The sequence below is a fragment of the Gobius niger genome (genome assembly GCF_951799975.1).
Source record: "Gobius niger genome assembly, chromosome: 23".
NCBI lineage: Eukaryota > Metazoa > Chordata > Actinopteri > Gobiiformes > Gobiidae > Gobius > Gobius niger.
Genome location: NC_136874.1, coordinates 12,937,291 through 12,954,871, shown reverse-complemented (window position 1 = coordinate 12,954,871; position 17,581 = coordinate 12,937,291). Strand labels below are relative to the sequence as shown.

Sequence of the window (17,581 nt, the reverse complement as noted above, 5' to 3'; positions counted from 1 at the left end):
CAAGAAGCCACAGAGTATGTTGTACCATCATTTGTCGCACTGAGATTCACATTTCGTGCCAACACATCCAAAAAACAAGTTGAAGAAGTAACTATTCCAAGAGACCAGTTACTTCCAAAAAGTTCCTGAAGTGCATGAGTAAATGTAAGCCTCTACACATCGGTATTCGCAGAACAAACAGCCCAAACCAGCGGATCAGAAGCCGCCGTCGTCATCCTGTATAAAAGGAACCTCACGAACACTCACCATGTCCACCTCTTTCTTCAGTTCGTCCATGTCTTTCTCCTTCTTCTTACCCTTGGCCTTCTTCTTGCCGCCCTGCTCCGAGGTGGCAGCCAGCTCATACTGCTCACGTCCGTCCTGGAAAACAAACAAATGCACGATCAGTAAGGATGGACCGATGGGTTTGAGAAAGTATCGGTTAATTCTGCATTATGCTTTGCACTCTTTCAACTCCATGTTTCCAGGTCACTCTCTCCTCTAGCTTTTAACACGCCTTCGCTGTGTCATCGTCTGCCATCAACTTGGGTCTAATATTTCATTATAAAAGCGATGTATATGCACTTCACTGGTACGTTGTGCTGGAATCTTAAACTCTGAGGGGAGAAATACAACGCATCAGGTCTTTCTGTGGCTCCGCGTCACGACGAAGCTAAAACTGTTGATTTCCAAAGACTTCTACCAGCTGTGTGGTTTAATGTGCTAATAACACGGTGCCATACTGAATATTTCATACACGAGTCTGACAGCCTGTCAAACTGTCTGTGGCTTTGGTAAAAGAGAGAAGACATGTGCTAGGACAAAACTGAAAGTGTGTGAGATCGTCAGGCGGTGAGCCAGAGCCGCAGTCACTTTAGCTCGGGCAAAGACGAAGGCCTCCAAATCACAATCTCTACTTTAATTGTGATGGGACTTTGTAAATCGAAGAAACAGTACCTAGTTCTGAAAGTTTAATGAAGTTTTCAAAGTTTGTCAGTGTCAACTCAACCTCAATGAATCCTGGCATAGTCATTGTGGAATACTGGGAAAGAAAAATCCATTGATGGAATAACAGGGTCATTCGAGCTGTGTATACTTCAACACAAATGTTGAACTTTTGTTCCATTACACAGTGCATCTTCTAAGCAAGCCGCCCCGCCGTCCCACGAAGCAGTGTTCAAAGCACTCAGCAGTGGCCCGTCAGATCAGCGCTCACGAAACACATTTGTGCTCTATGATCTTTCAAACACAAAACGGCCCGCTTTTATCAACATGTTGTAGCATTGCTTATTCTAATGACACACGCACGCTTTGATGGAATTACTTCCCATTATGCTTGTTTTATGAACAGTTTGGACCAACACCATGAGGGTGACGTTTCAAAAGAGTTGTAAAAATGGAAATGGAAATGAAAGATGAGAAGATGAGCGACTATGCGGAAACACAAAGGCTGCATGTGGATACTTCTGTCCTCACTGGACGTATGGCTTGGCCTTGTTCAAATGTCATGTACATTTCAAGTAACAATAGTTCATGTATGATGCATGTACATACTGCATGTTTGAATTAAATGAGAGGAATCTTCAAGACCGGGCGATATAGAATGAATATATTTAGAAATACGGGTTTTTCTAAGGCCGGTGTTGATTGGGGCAATTTTAATTGGGCGATGATGATTAAAAATGTTTTGTCTATGATCCTGTGTATGATGGCTCTAAACTGTAAAATGTGTCCGCGATGGCAGAGGGCTGATTAATTCAGGACATTCATGTTAAGTAGGTGGAGTATGTAGGTATCACTTTCAGTTCTGGAGATATCTGCATTATATCTGCAGTAGCCGATACTGTACCCCAATATTAGTCACAAGTACATCGAGCTATTGACAATGTACCAATGTGATTTCAGTGTGCTTGTAAAGAGGTGGCAGGGTGGTGTAGTGGTTAGTGCTCTGCTTCACAGCTAGATGGTCCCAGGTTCGATTCTGCAGTTAGCATGTTCTCTCAGTGTCTGTGTAGGTTTCCCCTACCACTAAAAACATGTACAATAGGCCAGGAAGAATGAGAGTGTGTTTGAGAGTGCGAGTGTTAGGCAACTGATGGAAACTAGCCTAAGGCTACTATTCGGTGTGGCGTGTTTACATGCGTGTATCCACGTATGTTCATCAACATGCACTGTCCTGACTAACTAATCTTTGTGTTTACAGTGTTACGGTAAAAAGTTCCTTTGTTTTTAGAGCTTCGGGGCGTTTGTGCCATAAATATTGTATTACAATCCTGATTGTGCACGTTGCCTGTCAGCTAAATTCATATGAAGTCACAACCTGGCGAATGGGGAGGCCAAGACCTAATTATGTCTAAAGATCAAAGGTCACCATTGTTGTTTGATATCAGTGCTTCCATTATTTGACCAGGAGAATGGGTTTCTAACGTCTGGTTGGTGCATGCCAATAATCAACACAGCTGTTGGCAGGTGTGACATGACAGTGGCCGACAGGTCTGCTTCTGGCAGGTGCAGCTGGTCCCATGTCTGTATGTGACCCATATGATTGAATTGATTTGTAAATGAAGCTCAGCAGTCTCTCCTTCTCTCCTCCAGGCCAATATCGCAAGAATGTTAGTATCAGTAAAAATCTTATTTTCACTATCTTATAACATGTGCATCATTCTCACTACAAAGAGGGCGCTCCAGGTCAACTCGATACTCGTATCTCACTTTTTAAGCTCTTCTCTTTACACAGACATGATTTCAAAGTCAAATATCACTGTTGAGATATTCCTTAAGAATGTTTTTAAGCCTCAATTATGCAGAATTGACAAATAAAATGGGTAAAAAAAAGTTGACTGGCACTTCTAGTCACCAAACCACCTGCGCCGAGCTGCTTTCAAAGAGCGAATGTGCGCGCGCTAAAAGCCAGTGCCATCTGCGTGCACTGCGCTCTGTAGGGATCTTTCCATTTATAGATCTGCAAACTTTTGGAGAAGTTCCTGCCACAAACCAATTTCCATCTGCTGCCGAGTCTAAATCAAACTTCGGATGTCTCGCAGTCTGGGCTACAGATGTATTTTTAGCCTGAACTATAAATATTTGGAGGCTTGCGATATCTGAGGGGCGATATGGCGCAGAAATTCTTCAAACGCTTGACGTCTCCAATGTACAAACAGTATAGTTCAAAAACATTCTGCGCCAAGTTGTTGATACATTTCATCACGAGCAGCTCTCCTGTGTAATGCTGCAAGTTGTCATTATTTTGCGATTAGCTACAGAGACGGTTTTTCAGAGATTTTAGATGTTCAACTGTTCAAACGGCAGCTTCGAGTCCATTACAATTCATCTCGCAGCGTTATGTGCCATCTCCCCGTGGTATGAGAGCGGTAAGGTGAACTAAAAGTCACCATTATTTGCAGCTCACTCTATCAGCTCATCTGCTCCTCCTCCCCCTCCTTTAGACTTCTCCTGGGCTTATCAGGAGTCGGGACAGACGACAGCCCCACAAAGCGCCTAGAGAAGAGGGTCTGCTGAGAACTACAGGGCATGTCAGGCGAGGGGACAGGGGGGCAGAGGGGGAGCAGGCAACGCCATAAAATACAAACGCCCAATCTATTCCGCTGTGATCTGTTACAAATCTGAAATATTCACGAATAACTTATCAATTATTAGGTTAGCGCTCGTGCGTCAAAGCTAGCTCGATCGCAATGCTCTCCCCGTGTCTATGTAGGCTTCCTCCGGTGTGTCCTACCTCTAAAAACATGTACATTAGGGTTTATGTGTGAGTGGTTAGGGACCAGAAGGACCAATGGCGCAGATTAGCAGCCTCGCTTCAGTCAGCTTAGTGTGGAGTGAACATAAAATTGTCCCATGTAAAGCTCTTTGTGATCATGTCAGTGAAAGGTGCTATCCAGGCGGCATCGCATCATACAAGGGGCGTGGCCTCACGAGGGGTAAAATAGAATATTTTGGGAAACAACATTTTTCACGCTTATTAGCCATTTTCTGGCGAAATATAAATGCATCTATCACATACAAATAAAGTCAAGTCTAAATCAGGTCCATATGGATGTTTATTGACAGCAGATTGTTCAGTAGAAGTGAAAAAACAGCAGTCGCAGCCGCTAGCTAGCGTTAGCATTAGTGGTCATACCGCCTTTGTGGTCATACCGCCTTTGCTCTGCCCAATCCGGTCCAGTGTTAATTTTGACAACATTTTTAAATTTAGTTTTAGTCTTTTGACTAAAATGGAATTTAATTTTAGTCGAGATTTAGTCAAATAAATCGTTTCAATTTTAGTCTAGTTTTAGTCGACTAAAATTGCAAGTAAATTTAGTCGACTAAATTTAAGACTAATTTAGTCGACTATGCATTTGTAATATTGATTATAATCATATTTAATCTTGTTCCTCTGCTTCATGGAGCTGCTCCACATGAACAAAGCTCAGAGCTGATCCTTTGGCAGAGAATTTACATGATCTGAGGCTCTTTCAGACGGTCAATAGAAGTTTGTATGATTTTAGTCTCTCATTTTTATTCAATCTTATTTTAGTCGACTAAAATATCTGGACATTTTAGTCATAGTTTTAGTCTCAAGAAACAACTTTTAATTTAGTTTTAGTCCAATTTTAGGCGTCAAAAATATCACTTTGACTAAAATTAAGACTAAATATTTTAGTCGACGAAATTAACACTGATCTGGTCAGACCTTGGAAGCTAAGCAGGGAAGGGCCTGGTCGGTACTTGGATGGGAGACCGTTTGGTAACACCAGGAAGCCTAGCAAATGTAGTGTGTGAGTGAGTGGTGGTGGTGGTCGGAGGGGCCGATGGCGCAAACTGGTTGTCTCGCTTCCGTCAGTCTACCCCAGGGCAGCTGTGGCTACAATAGTAGCTTACCACCACCGGGTATGGAGTGAACGAATAATGCAATGTAAAGCGTCTTTGAGTGTCCAGAAAAGCGCTATATAAAACCGATGCATTATTATTATTATTAGCACGATGCTAACATGTTAGCATTCTCTGTTATTTATGTATTTATGGAATGTTGAACCACTTTGTTCCTCTCCATGTCTTTGCGTCTTTATTTAGTTGAAAACTATATTCATAATTCAGCATTTGTTAAAGTAGTTTTTGAAAAATTAGAGAAAGTTTACATTATTCTCCAAATTGTTTTCCCCTTAACAGTTTTAAAAAATGACCATATATGAGCGATTCCAGAGATGCCGTCTGTGCACATTTCCTTTCCTTAAATATTCACTAAAACTGTGTGACTACAAATACATAAGCAGTGATTGCATGAACAATTTATTAAAAGATACATTATAAGCATTAAGAATAAAAACATATTCAAAGTATTCACCTGCTGAACCTGGGTCGTGGCTAGAACTACAAAGAGATGCTGCTCTGACAAAGGGAAGACTATTGGGAACTTGTGTAAACCATGGAATGTGTGGCTCGGTGCAGTCAATGGCGTTTTACTTTCGTCAATGGAGGAAAAAGTGTATGTTGAACGCTGGTAATGCGACACTGCAACCCGAGCAGCCCGACAAATCGATGGGCGGTTTAGATCCATCCATAATTGAGCAGAGAACAGCGGCCGGAGGTGTGTCCAGGCGTGTTATCTGGACACATGCGCTGCCTAAAGGCCCCAGTGACCGCTAATGAGGCATTTGTCTGCAAGTAACAACTATTTCCAGAGGGGCACAGTGACCCGTCTGGTTTTTGGGCGAAACGTGACCGAAAGGAGCACATTCCAACAGAGCGGAATGGTTTGGGAAATTGAGATTATTCTCTGAGAATTAGCAATAATTCTCATGAACTGCTTCTTTTTTGTTCATCGTTTTGTTCCTTGAAATATTGTTTGTGTAAAGGAGAGGAGACCATCAGCAAGGGTTGTTAGTTTGCGCCTCAAAGTTTTGTTGGCAGCAGGGTGAATGGTTAAACATGCTAAAAACAACATACGAGCCTCCGTTTATTTACACAACCACATGCTAGCAAACCAGTGGTGCCAGTTTGAGTGCAGAACTACTTCGGTGTTGGCTAAAAGCTGTTTGAAAAGCTTATTTTGATATTTGTGATTGATTTTCGATAACTAAACACCAGCGGAGAGCTACGTTTTGATGAATTCCCAAAGAAGTCGTTACCAATTCGTTTTTTTGCATCAAATTGGGTCAAAACGAGACTGGTAAACCTCAGCCATAGCGCTTCAATAATATTGCAACCAGTTTTTTGAGACAGATGGCTGCCGTTGAATCTCTCTCGATAGCGATCTGCTAACGCTCTGGGTTGTTGAACTTTCCCAGGCCGTGACGGCAGCCGAGTGTGTGATCCGGATATGTTGTTTTTGTTGCCGGACCCCCCGCGGTCGCCTAAGCTGGGAAAACAGAGCGAAGGGCCTGGCCGGTGTAAACACATCTGAGCCCCTGGACCCCTGAGGGCCTCCGGGGGCCAGCTGCCTTCAGGCTCACTTACCAACCCTGCTCAGAGAGTGTTCGGAGCTGACGGAAAGAGGATCTGACAATTTAAGCTTTTATTTAGCAGGTTGTGAGTTATTTGTTCAGGATATTTATTAAAAATTATATATTGTGCCTTTTACAAACACCTTAAAATACCTATGGACTGTAATCGTGAAATTTCTCAGCTCCCCGACTCCTAGGACATTTTAAAGCTCCGACTAAGCTCTACAATGCACAAAAGTCGTGATCACTTTCGGTTCCAGTGAATATCTAGATTATCTAAATAATGAAATGCCGAGAAAGGTATCGTTCAGGTACCGGTATCGTAAACCAAGTGCTGGTATTGAAATAAACTGAACCGTACCCAGCCCTAGCATCAATTCATTATCACTTTTCAAGAGTGTAGGAAAATGGCACCTGCAATGACATATTTTGGGCGGCAAACAGGCTTTATAGAAACACAATCCAAAAGTAGTTAGTCTTCTTCTATATATTGCCTACTGGTCTACTGGATGTTGACAACACCTCTCGTTTCAAGCGCTCTCCAATGAAGCCTGTGTTGATGGTGAAGTGTGCTTGACCATAGCGGAATAATTACAGAAAATAGTCGGTTCTGTGTCGTTTCCCCGAGTGGCATTCTGTTTTTTGTGTGCGAGGAGTGCCAGTCCCACAACCGTCCGGCACAGTATCAAGCGGTTAGTACTGTCTGAGCCGGTCCCATGAGTGGAATGGGACGATAGCGATCTGTCAAACTACTTCAAGCTAACGGATACTGCAAATCAAGCTAGCGATGCTATGAAGGAAATTACCGCTTTCCGAGGGTGACCCACGTTTGCAGAAGATACAGTATCTCGAGCAGACTAGAGAGCTGTTCAAGGGATACAACATGGACTGGAAAACCATATTTAAAAACAGAAATGATGGTATTAACAAGCAGCAATATGTTTTTGTGAAGTTCAGCAAAAAAGAAAATGACCGCAGAGATTCCAAAGTAAACAAAGAGCTAGCTGATGAGCTAAAGACATTAGAGACCTACAAATTTCTTCTTCTGAAACACTGAAGAGGCACCAAGAGCCCCACACCTGCAGCCCAGTGGAGGCGTCACAAGAGGAGCTACAGGAAACAAAAAAAAGGGGCAAACAAGGAGGTATCCGGGAAAGACTCACAGCTAAGACACACATGCCTTCTCCCCCTACGAGTGTTCTGGCCAATGCACATTCACTGAAGAATATAGATTAACTGCTACGTTTTTTTTTTTCTCCAGAAGATGGTGAAAAACTATTGTGATGCGGAGGGAGCTGCAGGTGGAAGAAGAAGGAGGAGGTGGAGAAGCTGAGCAGTGCAGGACACCACGCTCTGAAACAGGGACAAACCAAGGAGGCGGTGCACCGTTTCAAAGGATCTGAGACTGCATTTAAGTGTGTCTAAATGGATTCTATGTAACTCCAATTCAATCTGCATGTGCGACTACACCGATATGGCCATGGTGCAGCTGCACATATAAAAAGGTGGATAATCCGCCTCTGTGCATGTGTCTGGGCACCTGGGCTGCGTCGTCCATGGCATCCACTACAGCCACTGGGGTTTAGCTCAATCTGATCAGGAGAGCTCCCAGATTAGTGATGTAATGCGCTGGTTTAGTGCTGCAGTGATCTAAATGTTCAAAGCCAGCCTGGTCCGTCACACTTTCGAAAAATGGAGTCGATAAAGAGCGTAACACGAGATTGCAAAAACGTTGGCCTCTCCCAGTACATTCCTATGGCTCCAAACGGGGTGAAGTTAGAAGCGACCAAGCTCTTCCACAAAGACCAGACAGGTACTCATCAACTCGTCTAAGCTCAGGTAAGAACATATCTCAGTATGGAAAAACGGTGGGCTCTTCCTTTAACCGCTTACCACCCGCCTAAACCAAATGCATTCTGTCCTCTTCGGCTATTATAGAGGCCTGTGTAACACCTCATTTGAAAGCTAAGACCCACAAAACTGATCTTTTTCCTCGCGTTGTTGTGTTGTGTCACCTTTTTTTGTGTTTTTTTTTTTATTTTGGGCACTTTTGTTGAGTTTTAGTAATTTTTTGTTGAGTTTTTGTCACATTTTTGTAGAGTTTTTGTCACTTTTTGGTTGAATTTTTGTCACTTTTTGGTTGAATTTTTGTCACATTTTTGTTGAATTTTTGTCACTTTTTGGTTGAATTTTTGTCACTTTTTTGTTGAATTTTTGTCACTTTTTGGTTGAATTTTTGTCACTTTTTGGTTGAATTTTTGTCACATTTTGGTTGAATTTTTGTCACTTTTTTGTTGAATTTTTGTCACTTTTTTGTTGAATTTTTGTCACATTTTTGTTGCGTTTACATCCTTGTTTTCTTCTAATTTTTTGTGGCTGTTTTGGTGCTTTTTTCCCAAGAAGCTTTTTGATTAGGGTAAAGTCAAACTGGAGAGAATGGGATCCGTTCAGGTGGGAGTTAAGAGGTTAACCAAACACATTTTCCCGATTTTTACTCTTCAGGCCCGGGTGAACCATCATACTGCCAAGTCTAATGAAGGCAGCACTGCTTCAAAACCATCCATTTACGTCCACGCTCACGCGATATCCATAATGTTACGCCACCCGAGCATGAGTCAATCCCAAACACTGGATTTTTCATCCATTTGAAATGTCAAAGGTGGAAACAAACTGTGATATCGCAGACGTGACCCAGAACGCAACCCCGTCGTCATGGCAATGTTGGAACAAGCAACATGGAGGGTCTCTGGAGGAGCTTGTGCAAAGTGCAAAGTTTAGATGGAGGAGGCAGTATCAGAGCAAATCGATTCAAAGAGAAAAGCTACTGCTCTTTAGTGAGAAGAGTGGGTATCGTACATGTCAGTATGTGGTACTTTTTTAAGTATGCGAGTAAGGGATGGTGCCAAATATAAACTGGAAAAAGCATGGTCTGGTGATTTATAAATCAAATATAAAATGGTGGATTACAATATTTCCTGCAAACGAGTAGTTTGGTTGTGGGCCGACTGAATGACCATGTTACTCCGTAAATGGTTTTGTTTTCTTCCCTGATGGTACAGTAGGGATGGGCGATGCCACATTTCTTGGAATTGATACGATACTGATACTTTTGGGGTCTTTTTTGTCGATACCGAAACTGATCATTTCATATGGGTGAATGTATTTCAATCAAAATACATTTCTTAAACTGGTTATTTTATATAATTAACAGGTCAATTAAAATTATATTACTTTAACTGGTTAACTAAACAATTTAAATTAATACTTAACAAACCTAAACCAGAATGATTTGCCTGGCTCAGTTCAATCCTTTGCTGTTGTGACTGTTTTGGCTCAGAACAAAGAAATAAATCATCCTTTTGGGTTGACAATTGCCGCCCCGCCTTCTTTTTACATATACAAATTAGTATCGATACTTTTTGCCCAATATCAATACTTAAAAAGTAGCTGTTTGACATCGATATATCGATACTTTGGCATCGATCCGCCCATCCCTATGGTACAGGCATATTCCAAAATGACGAGGCCAGGCTTTATCTTCTGGACCAACCCAATTCCAGCCGACGACATTTGAAAATCTCCACAAGAAAACTGCTAGCAATGCCAACAATCAAGGCCAAAAGTGGTCCAACAAAATATCAACTACACATATTGTCCTCTTGAACTCAAAAAAGAAATGGAGATGAAGGAAAAGTGAAAATGATAGAGAGACGTAAAAGAGATTAAATAAATAAGACAAGCTTCATTGAGTTCTCTGCCCTCTCCTTCGCTGGAGCTGTGCCTGGTTGCCAGCGGCGACCGTTTGCCACACCTCCACCGGCTCGGTTGAATTGGCCGCGTCACGTGCGCCGCCCCCTCCTCCGTCTTCCCATGCTCCCCCCCCCCACTCCCCTTTCTGTCGTCCGCTTCCTGATCCCTTGTTTGCGGGAGAATGGCGAGCGCTTTAATTTACAGAGCTTACAGAGAGCGCCGCTTTACACGCCGCGCACGTCCAGAGGAACTGCCAGCGCCGGACAAAGGCCTCGTGAATGGACCGACATCGATTCCAGGAAGCGTTTTTCACTCTGTCGTTTCAGGAGCTGCGGTTCACAAACTTTTCAGGTCGGGAACCCCCCAGAAATTAGCATACGAACATCTAGGACCCACAGTACAGACGGATAATAATATAGATCATTGTTTGGTAAGACGTGCAGGACTTTGTTCGTTGACCGCAGTTGGCAAATCAACGCAGTTTCAATAATAAACTTGAAGATTGTCAGATGGTGTTACTGACTTGTTTAAGAGTTGTATTGTCCTAATGTTATCATCATCTGCTTGGTTAAAATCCAGTTAAGGTCATGGCTTGTAATCCAAGTGTGATGGTCGGTCCCAACCGCTGAAAAACATTACCAATATTTCCCTTTTTATATCTTGAAAGAACTCAGATGATTTCAGGATGAACTAAAAAGAAAAATGCTGCTGTTTTGAGTATATTTTTGAGTGTAAAAAACAGCATATTATCTGTGAAATCCATTCAGATATTCTAAATAAACTTTTACAATACACATTAACTTGATTACAAAATGTTTTTCTTCCCTAAAGTAGCGTACGAGGCAATAACTTTCACAATGGCGGTCCAGAGTTGTTGACGTGTCAATATTTGAGCTCCCAGCTGGAGAAGTTTGGGAACCCCTGCTTTAAGGGATGATTCCATAGAGGATAAAAAGAAAGAAAGAGTATGGAAGAATGCCTAAACATCCTGGAAGAGTTCAATAAGTCAATACCGATGGACATTTCTTGACCGACGTCCACTGCACACTTTGCAACCTGGAGAATGGACCTTATGTTCAGAATGTCCAGCAGCACGGATTGATCAAACTCTAGTTGTTTCAGTATTTGACAATTCCAGGTATAGCTTCATGAAAGAACATTGCAACATGATAAAAATAATAATAATTAATGATAATTGACTGAAACAGGGAACACACTTCACAAGTTGTTGATTTTTTTGGCCAGATTTTACGATAGCCATCATCTGGACAAAGCCTTCCCGACCTCTTGAAGGCAGTCTCACGGTCAACAACTCGCCTCGCATTTGAAAAACCGCCAAATTTCACGCCACATCGCCGACCCCCATCGAGCGGCGGCACAAGCGACGACACCGGGGGCCACGGCAAGCCCCGCACAGACGACAAACATCACAAAAGAAGCCACTTTCATCACCTCGCCCGGTGCGCCCCCACCTTCAACAGTCGTCAACGTTCTTTCATGATCCCACATTTTGTCAAGGTTAATGATGAGTGAACGAAAAGGAAAGTTTAATCAAGCAAACTCAAGCTGACGGCGCACCGGGGATTACTCCAAAAAAGACGCAACAACTGTCTGTGAAAATGAGACAATAGCAGCGATGATGTAATCTGTGACGGCAATGCGCTTCGATGGAAAAAGGGATTGGGGGGGATCTGCCTCCTGATTACAGCATCCGTCGCCGCAGATGTGTCGCGCTTAGGGCTGGGGCTAAAATATTTGCTATACATAGAACCAGAGAACAGAAGAATAGTGTCAATTTATTCCACTCAGGACAATTCATTTCAATCTGTATCATTTATTTAAGATGGAACAGCCTTGAATGTTGTTCCTCAACCAAACAGACATCAAAACTTGGTCTCTAAAGATATATTTTTGATACTCATTCAATTCCAGTAGTACCTAGCATTTTTTTCAATACCATACTGTCTCTGTCAGTCTACCCCACGGGAAGCTAAGTACACAGGCAGCTTACCCACCACCGTGTGTGGAGTGAATGAAGGACAAATCCCCGAACACTGTGTGAAGTGCTTTGGGCGACTCGTGAAAAGCAAATAAGCTTCCATTGGGGGAGAAGACATGATCTCCAAAAGACATGAAGTTACAGATAAGAAACTCCCGACAATCATGTTTGTTTTGTTGTTTGAAAAAGTTTGGACACCCAGCAGAGTTAATACCACGTAACCCCCATTCCGCGAGTATCACAGCGAAGAGTCTTTCACTTTTAGTTTGAGGGATTTTCTACGCCTGATGGTGCTTGAAAAAGTCTTCCATAACTAAGACATTTCAGGGCTGTTTTGCACACTTTGGAGGTCCATCCATAGATCTTCAATGGTGTTTGGGTCAGTAGACTGTGAAGGCTACAGCAAATCCTTCAGACAGCGCCTATTAAGGTCGTCCATCGAGGATTCTTAGGTTTACGATCATTTTTATCCATTTGTAGGAGCTGTCCGGGTTTTTTTTCTTTACATATGGCATTCCGTTTCCTTCCAGAATCCATTCTTCCCTCTACCCGCGAAACGTTCCCTGTGCCACCGGCTGCGATACAACCCCAAAGCCCGATGGATCAACTCCCGGGCTTAAAAGTTGGAAGGATGTTCTTTTCGTGAAACTCCCTGTACCTTTGCTTATCTGGCTTGTCTGAATGTTCTTTTGCAAAATTCAGGTGCTGATTTTCGTGGCGAGGAAGCAAAGAGCCTATTTCTCCTTCAGCCTCCTCTCAGAGACAACTTTAAAAAGTGCACCGTGAACTGAATCTTCCTTTTTTTTTTACAAACACAAATTGCAAATCTTATCGGCAAAGTCGTCGGGAAAACATGATATTTTTTTTGCTGGAGTCTGCAAGACAAGCTCAAGGCATTATCTGGGCGAAGACGGACTCGAGTTGCTCATAGCCTGGACAAGATCGAGAACATTTTGTGGACGCATGATGGCACTTGATGGGTTTAGTAGCAGGGCGATAAGATCCGAGATTGGATGAAGGGAGCGAGAGGGGAAGGGGGAGCGCGGTGTGACAAAAGCCTGAGTTAATAGGCAGTGACTAGCGAGCGGAAAGAATGTGAACTCCGCTGGGTGTTGTGGACGAGAGCAGGCGCAGATGGGACAGAAAGCAGCGGGGACAAACAGAGACACTGGGGACATGGGAGGGGGGGGGGGGGGGGGTCCTCTGCGGTGGGACGTTTGCGGCGACCCAGGACGGTTCGGCGAATTCATCGAAACGGATTCAAACTTGCAATGAATGAACAGCTGAGGAACAAATCACGGTGATCAACAGGCTGATCTAGAAGTACTTATTTACTTTGCCAATGACTATTTCGATGAGGAACACTGCTACCGTCAGTCAGCCAACGCCCTCTAGTGGCCAAAAATCTTATGATTGAACCAATGGCCATGTCTACCATCCAATCACAGTCACATGGCATGGGGTGGAGGACGAATAAATTGGAAAAGTGGAAAGCCTTCATTAGATATCCACATTGGGGTTTAAGGGCTTGACAACTCCAAATCTCCATTTACATAAATGGTTTCAGATATAACAAATAGCAAAGACTTCAATCATTATGAGAATATGTTTAACTTCTCCTAAATGTGCATGTTCCTGGGCCTGTTTAAAGTGTGAATGGGACCTCGATTTGTTTTGTTTTTTATAAATATGAATTGAAAATCCAATCTTAGTTGCAATACTTAAAATACTCCCACGCCCAAACGATGCCATCCTACAGCAGTCCAAGTTCATGAACCATCATGGACTTGGGGTGCTTGGGGGCCAGTCCAAAACTAGTTTGTGAGCATGGAGCACGGCTCCCTGCCAAATAACAAACAAACAAAAAATGTGGAAAGCGTTATGCCTGTGAGTCAAACCAGCGAAGACTTACTTATGGATGCATTTTCATCTTTATTTTGGACAGACTTAGGGGAAAATAATGTTTATTCAGAAAAAGAAGAAAACCAAGAGAATGTCTGCAAGTCTAAATGTTTCATTAAGGTCAATTTGAATAAGAAATAAGATTAACTTCAAAATTATCTTAGGGAAACAAACAAAGTGATACGTTATGTACTGCTTTGTTTTATCCCCATCGCCCAATTCTAACTATGCACACACTTCCTCTCTTGCAGCAGTAAAGAACTGGCATTTGGGGGAAAAAAAAAAAAACCTGCACTTCAAATGAAACCTGACCGATGTAAGTCAGTTTCCTCCTCAGGCTGAAATGCTGAATCTGTTGTGAGGAACATAAAGTATTGATTGCCTTGTAGCCGCCCGGTGCCAGGGAAGGCTCAGCATGGCTGCCCTGGTAAATGAGTGGGCGCGGCGACTGCAGATGGGACCAGGTGCCGCAATGCCCCCCCCCCCCATGCTTGGAAACCAAACAAATTTGTTTTGCACTGACTTTATAGAGAAGACTGAAAATGAACTTCTAAAACTAATTCAAGTCATTTCAGATTTAGGTATGTAGCAGTTTACAATTTGGGATTTTAAATGGACATATGCACAATTGAGGCATTAAACGTTCTTTCCAAGTTAATATATCATATTATGTCTGGACTGGATGTTGTACTGGAGCACCCTCTGCTGGCAGTAGAGGGAATAACCCCTAATAAATGAGAGAAAAGAGGCTTTCGCTTTCATCCCGTGATGGATTATGTGCTTTAAAAAGGCCGGGGACGTTTTCAGATTCGGTCAATGACGTGCAATAAAATCCAGGAAATGCTGATCAGAGCGCTTCAGCAGTAGAAGAAGAAATGACCAAAATGAAAAGGCTTACTCAAACAAAATACAAACTCCAGGTCTGTTTTAGACAAGGGAACTATATATATATATATATTTCTTAAATGTCTCCTGATTTGAAACACGTCAGAAAGCATTCACATCAGAGCGAAGACTGAAATATGAACTGCTAAACGAAGACAATATTTCAAGGGTTAGCAGGGCTTGGATTTAGACGGGATCTTTTGTTGTGCAAGGGACTTAATGTATTAAATCAGTGGTTCTCAAATTGTGGTACTCGGGTCTTCACTCATTTCACTGATGCTTTGCTTTTAAGTTAAGTGTTTTTCTGGTTTAGACGCAGTTTAGTGTTTAAATGAGGTCCATTTCAGATGTTCTTTTGACGCTTTTAGTCCTGATTTAATCTTGGAAGATCAAATCATTTATCAGGTGGTACTTTGTGTGAAAGCTTCAAGAACCATTCGTCAAGAACCATGCATTCACTTTTTCAAAAATCAAAAGTGAATGTATGGTTTGCCGAATGATTTAGTGCAGCGGTTCTCCAACTTTTTAACAACAACAAGCACCACCTCGTGAAATACAGTGTGTCACCTTCATCAGACCAGACCAAGACCCAAGTTGTGTCAAAACCAAGTCTAAACCACATTGAATGAAATCACTACCCACACGAATTGCCAATGCGACTGTGCCCCAGCAGCAGCAAACTGCAGTCCCAAGTTTATTCATCAACTGCGAGGTTCCTAATCTCCCGCCCCTCGCCTCGCCTCTCCGCTCTCTCCTCCCCGCCAAGTAGTCAAGTTGCTGGAAAGTGGCAATGCGGCAACTGGTGCCTCGCAGGCCCCCACCTCCCCCACCAAACCCCTTCCCCTTCCCCTTCCTTCGCAAACCCCTACCTCGCGCCGCCTCCCTTCAGATGAGGCTATCAATCGCCTCCCCTCCGGTCCGGTGTTTGTTATTGCCCTGCGCGGCGAAACGTGTCGGGGGAAAACGTCAGGCGGCGTTGGAAGGGGGGTGATGGGCAAGTGTGGGAATTATCTTATTAGAAATGTCTCGTCTTGGCTTGAAATGTGCTTGAATTGCGGCGATTAACCCTGATTTTGAGACGGTCTTGATATGAGATTGCCAATGGAACAAGCGTACAATCGCATAGGGTTTAAGAGAAATTGACTTAAAACAAAGCAAAAAGACTTTGAACGAGACAAAAAGTCAAGAGTCAAGGCAAGAAAAATCATTCTTGTACCATTGTCAATAAGATAGTCCAAAACAAAGCCCTTTCAAGTCATTTTTGTCTAAGATAAGATGCCATTTTTTGACAGCAAACCGAGATCATGTGCATAAATAAAGGGGGCAAGTCTTCTCGGATGGCAAAGACGATACTGTCCTCCTGCAAACCGAGAAAACATCCATTCTCCACGCGCCCTGTCATATTTGCAATGATAAGTTGCAAATCTTGTCCCCCCCCCCCCAAAAAAAAATCCAATCCAAACTGCATGGAAGCGTCGGTGCCAGCATTGAAGAAAGAAGAGGGAAGCGAAGGAGCAGCCAACGGTGGTGGTGGTGGTGGTGGGGAGGTGGGGGGGGGGGTGCAGTGGGGATGGGGTTGAATGGGGGCAGGGCATGGCTTTCATCGCATATGGGAGAAGGAGAGGAGGGGGGGGGGGGGGGGGGGGGGGGAGAGAGAGAGAGAGAGAGAGGCGAGCATGATGCCAAGAGTCTTGTAAATGGACTGAATAAGCCACTGCAGCTTCACATCTCCCGCCAACGTCCCGGACCAGCTTGTCTCCTACCCAGCTTCCTCGCCTCCTTTCCCTATCCCTCCTTCTTACACATCCTCCTCTTCCTCCTCCATCACCTCTTTCCTCCTCGCGGGCTGAATCCATAATGAGGCTTTTGGTACCGCGGGCTGCAGGGGGAGATCGGGGTGTGGCGACCGTGCCAATATTCCAATACGACGCGGTATTTGCAAAACAGTAGCGTCTAAAAATAGTCTTTCGTAATTCTACGGAGGACGATCAAAAGGGCTCTCAAGCCGGGGCGGAGTTGGAGGGTTTCGGATTCATGCCATCACGGAGAATGACAGTAAGAGAAATTTGCGTCGGCCGAAATGAAAAGAGATAGAGAACGGTTCGCAAGTAGGAAACATGTATATCGTCTGCGAGATCGAATCAAAATTGCGGTTAGGGAGATATGCGCATTTCTAACGTCGAGTTTATGTCCATTGTCAAGAACAACAAAAAAAAGCTGCTAGAAAATAGAAATAAACAATATTTGAAGCGTGTCTGCACTTTTGGCGTTCGTTCAAGACGATTATCTTTCGGAGTTCCAAAACAATCGAAATGTAGAGGTTTCCCAACATGTTTTTTGCATATATCTGATAGTTCGCGAAAATATCGTCTCATCGTTAACGATAAGGTCTCCAAAAATATATTGAGATATTTGTGTTTACCAATATTGCCCAGCCCTAGTGCTAGATATTAAGCTAGCTCATTTTGGGAGGAATTAGAAAGTCGCCAACAATTTGATTACTTTGGTATTTCTTCAAGTCAACTGGTGGTAATTCATCCAATAGACTTTGCTGTTTTTCTGGTTTACACATAGTTTAGACACAGGTGGATTCAAAGCCTGGTTCATCCCAGTTTCAATCTTG

The 17,581-nt window shown here is 43.2% G+C and overlaps 1 protein-coding gene across 2 annotated transcripts in view; it reads right to left on the bottom strand.

The window, feature by feature from the left end:
- The window catches only part of LOC306981810 (sodium/potassium-transporting ATPase subunit alpha-1), a 71,914-nt gene that overhangs the window by 16,648 nt on the left and 37,685 nt on the right, over nt 1-17,581 (bottom strand). Inside the window, exon 2 of one of the 2 annotated variants that reach the window (XM_079581518.1) lies at nt 247-360. The exons of the other annotated variant lie outside the window; for it this stretch is intronic. Within the exon in view, the coding sequence (XP_079437644.1) occupies nt 247-360 (114 nt within the window). The remainder of the gene's footprint in view (nt 1-246; nt 361-17,581) is intronic. 2 annotated transcript variants of the gene reach the window in all.